General features: G+C 42.9%; 1 protein-coding gene across 1 annotated transcript; it reads right to left on the bottom strand.

The window, feature by feature from the left end:
• Window positions 1-274: 274 nt before the first annotated feature.
• TMEM175 (transmembrane protein 175) lies at window positions 275-12,286 on the bottom strand (the record flags this gene model as incomplete). Its single annotated transcript, XM_084278749.1, has 10 exons — window positions 275-1,312; window positions 1,861-2,002; window positions 3,637-3,715; window positions 3,974-4,138; window positions 4,541-4,624; window positions 5,819-5,854; window positions 8,363-8,414; window positions 10,329-10,426; window positions 11,506-11,544; window positions 12,122-12,286. 10 exons carry the CDS (start codon window positions 12,284-12,286, stop codon window positions 649-651), a joined length of 1,524 nt encoding a protein of 507 aa, XP_084134875.1. The 3' UTR covers window positions 275-648.
• Between the last annotated feature and the right edge of the window lie 557 nt (window positions 12,287-12,843).

Here is a 12,843-nt window from a genome sequence, read left to right as displayed (position 1 = left end):
CACTCGTTCAATACACCTTTTTTAAAAAGAGCAGGTATGCCTGAAGAACTTGTATTCATGTAGCCTGGATAACTGCATGAGAGTCACAACTGCAACTCTCATCTAAACTCAGAGCCACTGATATACAAGTATTTTTGACAACAGAGTCACAAGTTTGTGACTATACAGGAGACATTGCAACCATTAAAAACAAAAGATGGGCGGAGACCAGCAACCTCTATGCACAAGCATTCTATCACTCAGAAATGCAGAGGTCTTCCAAGCCTCACTCCCTATCTTACAGCAGCAGAACTGCTGTACCTGTGTATGGCTGCCATAATGTTTGCCATATGCCAAAAAAAAGGGCATTTTGCTGGGCATCTCTTCATGCACTTCCTAATGGATCACCAGTGCAGCTATGCAGCAAGCAGCGCTTCTTCCAGAAGGGCACCTCGAAAGGAAGGGGAACATGCTGTCTCCCCTACTTACCCTTTTTTCAGTCACAGGTTTCGGTGAAAATGTCCCAAGCACGACCACCTAAAACCTAAATAATCCCCATTTGTGGCCAGTGTGGGCTTTGGTTTAAATCAATACAATCCACACATGAAGACAGTATGAGTTAGAAGAACTGAAGTTAATGTTACAACTCCACATGCACTGCACAGAAATTCAGGACAGTGTTTCAGTAGGAGACAAACATGCCTCCTCTTCTTCTAACAACACAACCTTTCGCCTGGAGAAAGACATCACAGACTTTATAACAGCTAAAGCAATTCTAACAAAGATGCGCAAGGCAAGGAAAGCAAAGGGGATCACGATCTGCATGACATGGAAAATGGTTGTGCTGAATTCACTCAACAAGCAGGTTAGAAAGAAGGCGCCCAGGCTTACACAAGGGTAGAGAGCCAGCTTGGCAAACATGAAGGCATGCTCCTTGCCACCGTATCTAGCAAAAGGATGCAATGTTTCCCTTTCGTGGAGGAGGGCTGTAGTCCATATTGCAAACTGAAATATGCTGGCAAAGAAAGTGATAACACAGCTCACCTGTATGGCTTCTATTTCATTGTGAGACTTCTCTGCAAATTCACTGGTCAGCTGGTATGCTAGAGGAAGCCCACCAATGAAAGCCAATGAAAGTATGTTAAGCAGTCCCATTAATCGTGTAGCTTTTGTTACATAAAGGAAAAGTGAGTGGTGGACAAACCACAGGAGACCAATTGTTACAAACGAGCCAAAGTAGGCAAGGTAGTTTGGTCCATATTCACTTAAAGCTTCAAGAAGGCTGCCATGGAACTTCTCCTTAACTTCTCTGGGATCAGGGACATTATCTTCACTGTGGAAACAAAACTGACTTTACTTTGCATGTTAATGTTACAAAAACACACCTGGAACAACACTGAAATATGTTGCTTCACTCTGAGCAATAAGGAACAACAGGCATCCAGTCTGTAGTTCACTAATTTGTAACTTACAAACAACACTTCAAATAACAGCTCTGCAAACAAATTAGTCTGAAAGGAAGTAAGAAAGTAAGCTGACATTCCTTTAGGTTAATGTAATAAAATGGCCACAGTGACTGAACAGCTTTTGTCAATAAAAGCCTTTTATCTGAATATATGAGTAAGCATAAAGGAAGCTTTGTTCTTCAAGGCTCCCCACCCCAACATACATTAAACAGGCTTGTGATCTTTACTGCTGAAATGGGGGCATTAGAAGTATCTTTTGTTTGTGTTCTGCATCTTTCCAGAAAATCATACACTGGCAGGTTTTAGAAGTCAAAGTCAATGTTTTGTTAATTTTACTTCCTCAAATCTTACATGCAGACAAAAGCTACTATCATTTTTAACAACACCAAGTATAAGAGACAACACAAAGCCTTACCATATATCCAAAATGAGCAGAGTTGCTACAATCGCATAGACTCCATCACTGAAAGCTTCTACTCGTTCCTTACTCAGAGGCTCACTGAGGTAAAAAGTGAAGGTTTCTAAGCTGTGGTGTGCCTCCTCTTCATCTCTCTGACCTGGAAAGAAATCCAGATCTTTGCTAATGAAAGACAAAATGAAGTAGAATAAACCAAGACAGTTAAACAACCTCCCATGACCCCCCCTTTCTCTTCTCTACCCACCTGCCAAAATGTTTCTGTGGAAAGAATGGTGCCATTCGTCCACACAAGACAGCCACTCCACTTTTTGGGGAGCTCTGCCTCTGCACTTTCATGTTGCTTTCAGGGTAAGTGCTTCACACACAAAAAAGCCCTGTCCTTTAAACTATATGGCAGACCATTTCCACTAAGTGAGTAATGACTCAAAACTGTAATTGAACAAAACATTTGAACTAAACAAATCAGAGGCTGTGCCTTGGGAAGCCCTAATAGCCATAGGTCCTCTGAGACAATGTGGAGAACTTAACTTCACTGGAGAAAAAACTCAGTGGAGCATGGGGGCTGCACTGGGCCATCAAAAGATCAGCTTTTGGTGAGAAGGTGGGGCTTTAGATGCCCAGCTAGCCACACAGCAGCACTCCAGAAGTCACTGGACAAAGAAAAAGCTTACAACTTCCAGAGAAAGAGAGAAACTTAATGAAAAGCAAGTGTAGTCACAGCTCAGTCAATAATTCATGTCAACCATCTGACAGGGATGAGACATACACAAGATGTGACCTGACTTCAAACTGCAGTGTGTCTGTCACAGTTGGCACAGGCAATATCTGTGTGTGTTTATTTTCTGGCTTTGAGAGTCTGGCTTTAGCTGTTTCAAAGCATTTCTGCCTCCCCAGCCATTACTGCTGCAACACGGAGGAGTCAAAAGTATGTTCTGATTTGCACTGTACACAGGTGGATTTGTCCTAGGCTGAACAGCAGCAGAAGCAGAGAGTTATTCCCGTGTCTCACCTTGTGAAGCCAATTCCAAAGACATGATCTGTTTTGGTGGTCAGTTCATGCTGCTCTCAAAGAAAGGAACTCCACCTTTTGGCCAAGTGAGTTGCATGATACCACCTTCTTTATTTTGGCAACGGCAACCTTCTCCTCAGCAGAGTTTAAAAGCCGCTCTGGCTGCTGGTGTTTTATGCAACTGTCAGCACTGATACAATGGAACATAAGCAAGGAGTGTGAGGGAAGGAAGCATGGAGTGAGGTTGACTTAAACCATGTGTGAAGGCATACCTTTAGACCACAGCAGTTAGATTAATGAGGTAAAGAAGTTTGATGTGTGGGTGCTTTGCTTGCCAGTTTAGAAAATGCAGGATCATATAGTATTGCTGAGAAGAAAGTGATACAGACATACAGCTTTCTTCCTGGATTCTTCAACCCCCTTGCTTCCTTTTTAGGAGGGAAAAAAGGACAGATGGCCTGCAGGCATTACTCATCTACCTGTATGTGTGTGTGCATGCATGTGCATGTTCAGGACAAACCAGAGAGGTTTTGCATTCAGAAATGATCTTGGAATGTGTTGTACCTTACACAATCCGAATCCGAATTAAGGGAAACAAAGGAGCAAGGGAGAAACTGAGAGCATGGCAGGAAATCTAAAAATCACTGTGTTCCAAGACTGAACATAGAAGTAGAACTAAAATTACTTCATTCCAGGCTGTCTGGAAAACATGTTGACAAACTCATAACATATCTGGACACAATCCTGTGAATATTGTTACTCACCAACAATCTTGGTTTTACACCATGTGATGAATCGAGTGAGATGTGGAAAAACGATCACAAGTCCAAGAAGTACATAAGACTATGAAGAGAAAAATAAACAGTTTAAATTTAGTTACCTTCTAATTTTCAAAAATATCCAAACTCAGGGATTAAATTATGGATTAGTCTCTGTGAACTGAACACCTATACAAAACAGCAGCTGTGATTACAACACCACAGAACTGGCAACTGAGGAAGTTTGCATATTTAACATGGATATCGTTACTTTAATAGACAGTACTAAGTAAACTAATATAAAATGTGGCATAAAAGTTTTCAGTTAACTGGGAGAACTTACCAAAGGAATAAAGAAAAAAGAAAAGATGGCTGCTAAAAAGCATAAAACAGGTCCTCGTAGGATAATCTTTAAGATATGATGTTTATAGAAATTCTGGTTTTCAGACAGCTGTATCTGTTGATTCAGTAAGTGTGGGTGATAGAATCCATACGCTACTATCACAGCCTGCAAAGTGAAAAGCATTCCTGACGTTACTATGCACAAGTGTATCCTGCATTTCAAATACAAAATTGTATAAATCAACACATTCCAAAACAGTTTCAACTGTATTTTCACTCCCACATGGAAGGCTGGGTTTTAGAAATTGAGATTTCACAGTACACTGCAGATCAAGATCTTAGTCTTAGACTTAGTTGCATAAATCAGCTTCACAGGACAGTGGCAATGCAAACTCTCATCTTATATACAGATACTACATTATCCACAACAAACAGAACTTTGGAAAAGAATGCTATACAAACAGAAAAGACACTTAATAATCTATACCCATAGTTAAGAAACGTTAGTTTTAGTTCTAACAAAGAAAATATATTTAAAAGTAAAAATGTAAACAGATAGCTTCAATACCTGTATAAGGCCAATAACAACAGCACAGACACTGAAGAGGAAAATGCCAAAAGGTACCTCTGGAAAGGAGGCCATTAAGGAAAACTAGAAAAAAATACAACTAGATGAAATATTTAATTAAGAAGCTACATAAAAGTAACAGCAGAAAAACAGAAGCACTCTTCATTCAATAATGAAATTAAAACCCCTATATAATACTTTGCATTTCAATGTAATTCCACCAAATGCAATTTCTAGACACAAATACATGCAAGCATCCCAATCAAAGGCACCTAGATAGGTTTGCTCCCACACTGATACTACAAAAACTCAACCTCTCTGATGCTTTGTCTCCATAACTGGAGACTGGCTTGTAAATGAGCATAAAGTCTGTGTTTTCAGTGAATAAGATTCTTATAGCTGTGAAAATCTTTTTATTAGGATACCTTTTGGAATCTTTTTGTTTATTTACCTCCATGGCTCCCTGTTGTATTATTTTCTGCAGCCTCACTGGGGGATGGAGGGAGGGGGGGAAGCAGGAAGTGGCATTAGGGTAATATTGACAACTTCCCAAAAGTTATTTAAACTTCAACACAAAATAAAAACTATGTGCTCTTGCTGATAAAGATTGCTTTACTGACCACAGCCTTATTTTCCACAGACTGGTATGTAACACAGATATATCCACAGGTATACAGATGCCTGTCATATAAATCTGTTCTATGCCTACAACAGAAGTCAAGATCTGTTTTAAACAACTGTTTTGTTCTGCTAATTTCAGCTGCAAATATTCTTGCTATGTCTAAGGGTCATCTACCAGAAATTGTGCAGAACATCCAATTTGCAGACTGGCTGCTAGAATCAACATTGCTGCATAAGTCAAAAGTCATATCAAAAACTCTGTCTGGATAATAGAAGGAAGATGTTCTGTCATCTAAAGAGGAGTTAAAAACACAGCATTAGTTCCCTTACAAAATTCTCATCAGGTAACTTTAACCTTTTTCAGTAGAGCTGCTTTTTAAAAAGATATCATGGGAAACGCTGAGTTTCCATGATTATCCTTCTTCTTCTAGGACACCCATTTTGTGTGGGTTTATAACATGCAGTAATTGAAGGTTATAACACGTCCTCATTCATTGAAAAGAAAATATACAAGGCTTAGCTATTACAATGGATTGAGAGTTTATACTGTAACAACACTTTCCTGGCTTTCTGACTACTTTGGTAAAGTCCTTCCAACTAAATAAAGGAAAAATACCTGTAATTTGAACACATGTCCAATTTTAGAGAAGTACTTACTGTGTATGGCAAGAAAGTTATGATCATCATACAAGCCTAAAACAGAAGAAAATGTACTGAAACACTACATAAAATACAAAGCAAGCAATTCCCTCATTAAAGATGAGAGAGAGACTGGAACACAAACAGATCAAATGTAAATACTGCGTCATGAAAAAAACCCCCACATTTCTAAAGTTGCTTAGCTTTAACTGTAACAAATGGCTAGGTCTCTACACATCTTCCATGCATGCTAAGCAAATTGTACAGGCTTACTTTTGAAAATACTACAACTTTGTTACCAATACCACAGGTAAAACTTTAGCTAAAGTTCCTAGCAGACTTTTTTCTAAAGTAGTGATACCAAAAGTACTATAACCTCCTAAAGAGGTGTTTCTGATTCTCAAAATCTATCTCTGATCACAAATATTGAGTATGTAAAAAAGATAAATAAAAAAGCAAAAAAAAACCCCTCACAACACATCAAGTACAAATAAATGCACTGCCTTGAAAACTACATTAGATAAGAATTACGTGCCTTAAGTTAGTCCTCTAACATAATTTCCTATGATGGCATCTCATGGATTTTAAGCTCAGTAATTTTATTAACAAATTTAAATTAACTGTGTGGTTACACACTGACAGGAAACAGAATTTTACACAATACAGCAAAATGCAAAGCTCTAGCTGGAAGCCATATATGCTCACCATTGTAGCTTCTCATTACAACTCAGTAACCAAGATATTACAGGGTGGTTCATTAAAAAACAAATAAATGAAGAATTTTTAAGATAGATTATTTAGACAAGTGTAGAGCTCAAAACTGTGACTCAGAGATTGGCCTCTGTTGCAGTTTTGTGAGGCTGTGCTGCTGAGACAGGTTTTTTTAAGCACCTTAAACTATAAACAACAAGCAAATCAAGGCCAAAGTTGCGGCCCGAGAGACAGTCAAGCGCCTCTGAGAATCACATGTAGGAGAAAACAACCCGGAAGCAGCTGCATTTTGCCACTGGAGAAAGGAGTGAGAAGATGTACCGATCTGTGCAGACACCAAGGCCGGAGAAGGGCGGGGGAGGAGGCGGCCCAGGTGTTGGAGAGAAAGATGCCCCTGCAGCCCGTGGAGAAACCCATGGAAAAGGCTGAGACCCCACCTGCAGCCCATGGAGGGGCTCCACGCTGGATGGAGCAGGTGGAGGCATAAAGGAGATGCTGTGACCCTACATTGGGATAAGCCCCTGCCAGCACTTGCAGCCATGAGGAGAATCAGAGACACAGAGATGAGAGAGAAATATCTGCATCCAAATGGGTTTGCTGGGGGAAGGCTTAGAACCCCATGAAGGACTGGGACTGAGAGACACTGTGATAAAGAGATAAAGCCCTGTGGGAAAGGACTCACGTTGGAGAAGTTCATGGAGGGCTGTCTCCTGTGGGTGAGACCCCACGGTGCAGCAGGGGGAGGATGTGGAATGAATGCCCCCCCCCCTCCCCTGGCTGAGAAGGAAACCAACTTGCAAGGGACTGACCAAAGCCCCCATCTCCTAGTCCCTGCCCCACTGTGCTGCGATCAGGGGGAAGAAGGGAGTGAGATCATGACTAGTGTGAAGTCTGCTAAGAAGGGAGCAGGGGCGGGGGGGAGGTTAGAGGTGTTTTAGGATCTGAAAGAGGAAAACAGCTCATGAAGACGTAACAGAGAACCCCATTTTCCCCAGTCCCTGACCCCCCGTACTGCAAGCTGGGGGAAGAAGGGAGCAAAATCCTGACTAAAGTCTGCTAAGAAGGGAGTGGTGGGGAGAAAGTGTTTTAAGATCTGGTTGTGTTTAAGATCTGGTCACCCTCTCAACTCCGGTTTTCACTGTTCTTTGTAGTGCAGTGTAATAAATTAGATAGTTTCTCTCTTCTTCACAGTGTTGAGTCTGTTTTGCCCATGTCATTGCTGACAGAGTGATCTCTACCTGTCATTATTTTGTCTCCTGAGCCTCTTAATATATATTTTCTCTCCTGTCCAACTAAGAAGGGGAGTAATAGACTGACTCTGGTGGGCGTCTGGCCTCCAGCCAGGGCTAAACCACCACAGCCTCTCAGTGGTAGTTTTTGAAAGATTGTATAAATAAACTTCAGAATTAATTTCTTAAGAACTTAAACAGAAAAATGACTGAAAACAAAACTGTAATTCAAACCTACCACTAAGATTTTTTGCTACAAAAGACATAGCATTTCTTTTTCTTAAGCCTGGGGTGACATATTTCACCTGGACACAAGCAAACAGAATCAAAAGCTTTTGCCACAGGTCCCTCTTCAGTTCCCTCAGGTAACTTCAGACTAACCTGCTGCAGAGCCTCTTTCTGCTTGCAGCAAAACGTGTAAATTCAAAAGAAGTTAGTTATCAATTAGTCACTTTGACAAGGAGGAATTCAAGGTCTTTGTATCTTCCTGACTTGGAAATTGACAGCTGTGCTATTTAAATGAAAGTTCTGGATATGTACATACAGACTAAATAAAAAGTGACCTATGAAAAAGTGACCTGTACTTGCTAGTTAAACATCCTGCGTGTCTGACAAGACTCACCAGGTTTAGAAGAGCGAGGACATCATCTATAAGCTCTATCACCTGAAACAACCTGTGAAGGCAAGGCAAGATATCACAAACAAGCCAGCTCCCAAAGTATGTTTTACCAAACTGTCGACAAATTGTACATTTATGATATTAGAGAGGAACCAAATTTCCTTTGCTCCATAATTTAAACAAATAGCCCAGGTGCTACTAAAACTCATTTGCTCCAACATGGAAGCAATTTGTTAGAAAAGCTTGCAAAGCAAGATACAGTTAAATTCAATCATAGAGTAGTTATTGAGACTCTCATTTCTATTAGAAATATCAAGTGGCATATGATGTAGCTAAGAGGCTTGCTTTCCCCCACCACCACCTGTAATTATTTACTTCAAAGTAAATTTGCACCGTTGTTAAGAGCCAATTAATGTGTGAAGAAGTGATCCAGCTGTCAGTTCTCACCCACTGAGCCACATACCAAAACCTAACAAGGCAGTAAGCTACAAATGGATATCATTCTTTGGAAAATGGAAGATATGGGGGTGATCTGGGAGCAAGAGTTGATGAGAATTTTCTGAGGTACTTGCCACTTCTCTACAGGATGAAATACAGCCAAGCCACATGGCAGGCCACTAGCTTGCTTTCTTTCACAGAAGTTTTGTTCCAGAACAGCTCTGTCTTTTGCCACCTGACACTCGTGACACAGGACAGCCAGTAAACTGCTAGTGAGCTGCAGAAGGCTTGGGAACCACAGGACAGCTATCATTAGTTGTCAATTAATCACCTTTTCACTCAAGTCCAGGCAAAGCCCAGAATTAAGTGGAGACTGGCAGCCTGTGCTCACTGCTCAAGGAAATGAAGCATGGACAAAGGCAGATGCTGTTCACTGCTCACACAAGAACATGAAAAGGTCCACCTGATGCTCCAATGTAAAAAAAATATAGGCACAGAACTAAGATTCAGCTTGTCAGATGAAGCAATGTGTAGGATCTGAGCCCTGCAGTAGTAAGGCTTAGATCTTCCCTTGGGGATCTAGATGTACAGTATCCATCCAGAGTCTTTCAGTCTCGCATACCATTGAGAAGTACTATTTCTACTGAGTTTTGCTTGGAAGAACAGAAGCAGGTTCATGCTGTTATCAGGGCCAGAGTATTTCAGAATTTTAAGGCTTCACATTATTTCTCCTGAAGATACAGTGTAGTGATTAAGCAAAGAAGATAATATTTCAGAAGATATTCTTCAGAACTGCCCCCACCTTAATGAAGTTCTTGATCCACAGAACTTAGAATCAATCACCCTCCACAACACCCCAAACTATTCAAAGGCTACTGTCTCAGCATTTATTTACACAAGAAATGTGATAAAAGCAATGATGTGAAATATCAGCTTCAAGTATTGAGGTACAGGTTGCACACCTCTATTAGAATGCAATGAATCCACTTATTTAAGGAAATAATATAATAACATTTGTAAATTTCCAAATGCAAAGAAACCCTTCCCTGAGTCCAGTATGACACCTGCACATCAATTTCTTTTAACTACTGAGACCCAGGTAGGTTGTGGCGTCCGTTGGGTCTGCAACATTACAACTGATTTTGTGAGAAGCACTGCTGAGGGCAGACCAACAACCTCTAGGTCAGGTGTACTCTATCAGTTCCTCTATTTGTGTAGCAGACAAGTTAAAAAGTCATGTTTTTTCAGCATAACAGGAAGTTTAACTCCATCTAGAATATGAATCAAAAGGAAGATACATATATATAAAAAACTCTAATTTGTTTTTCTCCGCCTCACTTTGTCAGCAGTGTAATAGTATGGTTATTCACTGCTTAGGGTAGCATTTCTTTAAAATGATTTTTTTATATTAACCAACAATAGACAATTTAGACATGTATCAGCAAGAGAGACATGTATCATACACATGGTTGCCTCCTGTCCTTGTAAACAAGTTTTTCTTTAACTTTGGAGTTGAACATTGTGTTCCTACCTTACATGAGCTGTCCATGCCACTGTGACTATCAAGAATGTCATCAAGTAGACTGCAATTTTTGCTAGAAGAAGTTGCTGAACGCTTTCGCCTAGTTTCTGAAACAGAAAGTGATACCCAGAGTCAAAGGAAAGTTAAATGTTACTTTGTGAAACTATCAGCAGTATCTGCAAATGAGGAAAAACGTGCACATAACAGATTTTTTTTAAATGTCTGCCCAAAACGCAGTTCTCTTCCAACAGTCTTTTTACTCCCATGGAGATTAACCGGTTTCTTAGTTATTGGTAAGTATGCTGAAATGTGTAGTGGTATATGATAACCAACACACATCTTCAATCTGTAAAAGGGCTTCCCAATGCTCTGTTCACCTTGTGATGTATTTCTGTGCTCTCCCATCACTGCCACTGTGGTAGTGCATTTCAGAAGAGGGCTGGCCGCAAAATACTGCTGTTATGTTCTCAGCACTGACTTCTGGAGCAGAAGCGTCACACAGGTCTTTGTGTAACGATTAATAATGAGGATGGAAAGGGGTTAACCACAGGAACTTTGCGTGTACCACCATAATGGCTTAAATAAATTCATGCAGCTTATTTGCCATGTTTTGGATTGCACTTGAGTTTCCTACACTAAACCAGCTAAACTATATGTGTCAATAAAACATCATTAAAAAAAAAAACCTCTAAACTTTCTCAAATGATTAATCTGTATTTCCTAACATTCCTGTTTCTTTCCAAATTCTTTTTTTTCCTGTAGCCTTCTTTTTCCACGTTTGCTTATTCTGATTACATTTATTAACCTGATTTTAAAATCAGCATTCAGCTTGCACTGAAGTGCTTCTCTAAATGATGATGTATTACCAAAATGAACTGCTGCTTTCTGAAAGATGGTTAGATGGGCAATTCATTTTTCATATGAAAGCAACCAGATAAAATATGCAGCCAACAATATGCAGCTCTCTGATGTACCACGACTTCTGCAGGTTTTCAGCAAGCAAGTTCTTCACCCCAACTTCAACAGCTCCTCCCTTAAGGGAAGTAAATTTCTGCTGGCTGTAACGTTGAACAATGTTTTGGGCTTTTTGAGAGTCTGGAACTTAAGTGGGTGTGCTAAACGTGCGTGTTAAACGTACCTGCAAAGACACATGCAACAACAACAACAACACAAAGACATAGGATACCTGATCAGGATGTATTTTTGTGTGAGCCACGGGCAAAATCTGCAACGGAAAACCGCATTAGTACCTGACATTCTTTGCCTTGTTGCGAGCTTTATTAAAAACTGAAAAACTTCAGGTGGCCGCAGATATTCCAGGACCACGTTAAGCAGCTGCTCCGGAGGCAGAACGGCTTTTCGGCCGCACAGGGACAACGCCGTCACCGCCCACCCCCCGTCCCCCCGTCCCCGCCCGCATACCGCTGCCGGGGTCGGCCCGCTGCGCTCCGACCCACAGCTCTCCGATGCCGGCACCGGCACCGACACCGCGCTGCAGCGCTGCCGCCGCGGGGCTGCGCCAGGGCGGAAGAGGCGAACACGGCTCCTTGAAAGCGTCGGCCGGGCAGCAGCTCGCCGGGTGGAGGGGCGCGGGTTCAACCCGCAGAACCCTGAACTAGCTGCTGCTCGGGGCTTTTTCCTCACGCCGGCCCCCGGCGGCCCCCGGGGCCCAGTCGCCCTCCCAGGCCTCCCTGCAGCGCCAGCTCGCCCCGAGCGCCGCACAACCCCGCCGCCGCCAGCCCGGGTTTCGCTGCGGGGCCGGGCCGGACAGGCCCCACGCCGCGGCTGGGCCGGGCGCTCACCATCACCGTGGCGATGATGGAGAGCAGCGCGTCGCTGTAGGCCAGCAGTCGGTGCGACGTCTGCGTGCTGCTCCCCAGCTCCAGATCCAGCCCCCGGGCGCGCACCGTCTCACGTTCCGCCGCCCCGCCGCCGGGACCCGGCGTCCCGGCCCGCGGAGCCGACATGGCCCCGCTCTGCTCCGCCAGCGGCTCCGGCGGCGGTGGGCGGGGCGGGAGCGGCGCTGCGTCTCCCGCGGCCCTCTGTGAGGCGCCGGCCTCCGGAGGAGGGGAGTCGTCCTGACAAGCCTGCCGGGCAGGGGTAACGCGCGCTTCTGTCGGAGGTCACTACGTACGGGTTAATTAAAGGTGGCTCTCCCTGCGCCTGCGAGTGTCTCTGCTGGTGTCTGGAAATTGATGGCTGGTGCAGGCGATGTGAGTTGGTGGGCACAGAGGGTATCACAGACTGGTCTGGATTGGAAGGGACCCCAAGGATCACAGAGTTCCAAGCCCCCTGCCACAGGCAGGGACACCAACTGCCAGGCCTGGATCTACACAAGGTAGCTCAGGGCCCCATCCCACGTGGGCTTGAACACCTCCAGGGATGGGGCATCCACCTCCTCTCTGGGCAGCCCATTCCAGCACCATACCACTCTGTCTGTATTCAAAACCTTCCACCTCCAGAGCTATAGGTCCCTAAATAACGCAAGGGTTGGGTTTTTTTTCCTCTCCTATAGATCAGCAGC

The sequence above is a fragment of the Gallinula chloropus genome (genome assembly GCF_964237585.1).
Source record: "Gallinula chloropus genome assembly, chromosome: Z".
Classification (NCBI taxonomy): Eukaryota; Metazoa; Chordata; class Aves; order Gruiformes; family Rallidae; genus Gallinula; species Gallinula chloropus.
The sequence above is the reverse complement of the archived record's forward strand: the minus strand, read 5'-3'. Positions and strand labels throughout refer to the sequence as shown.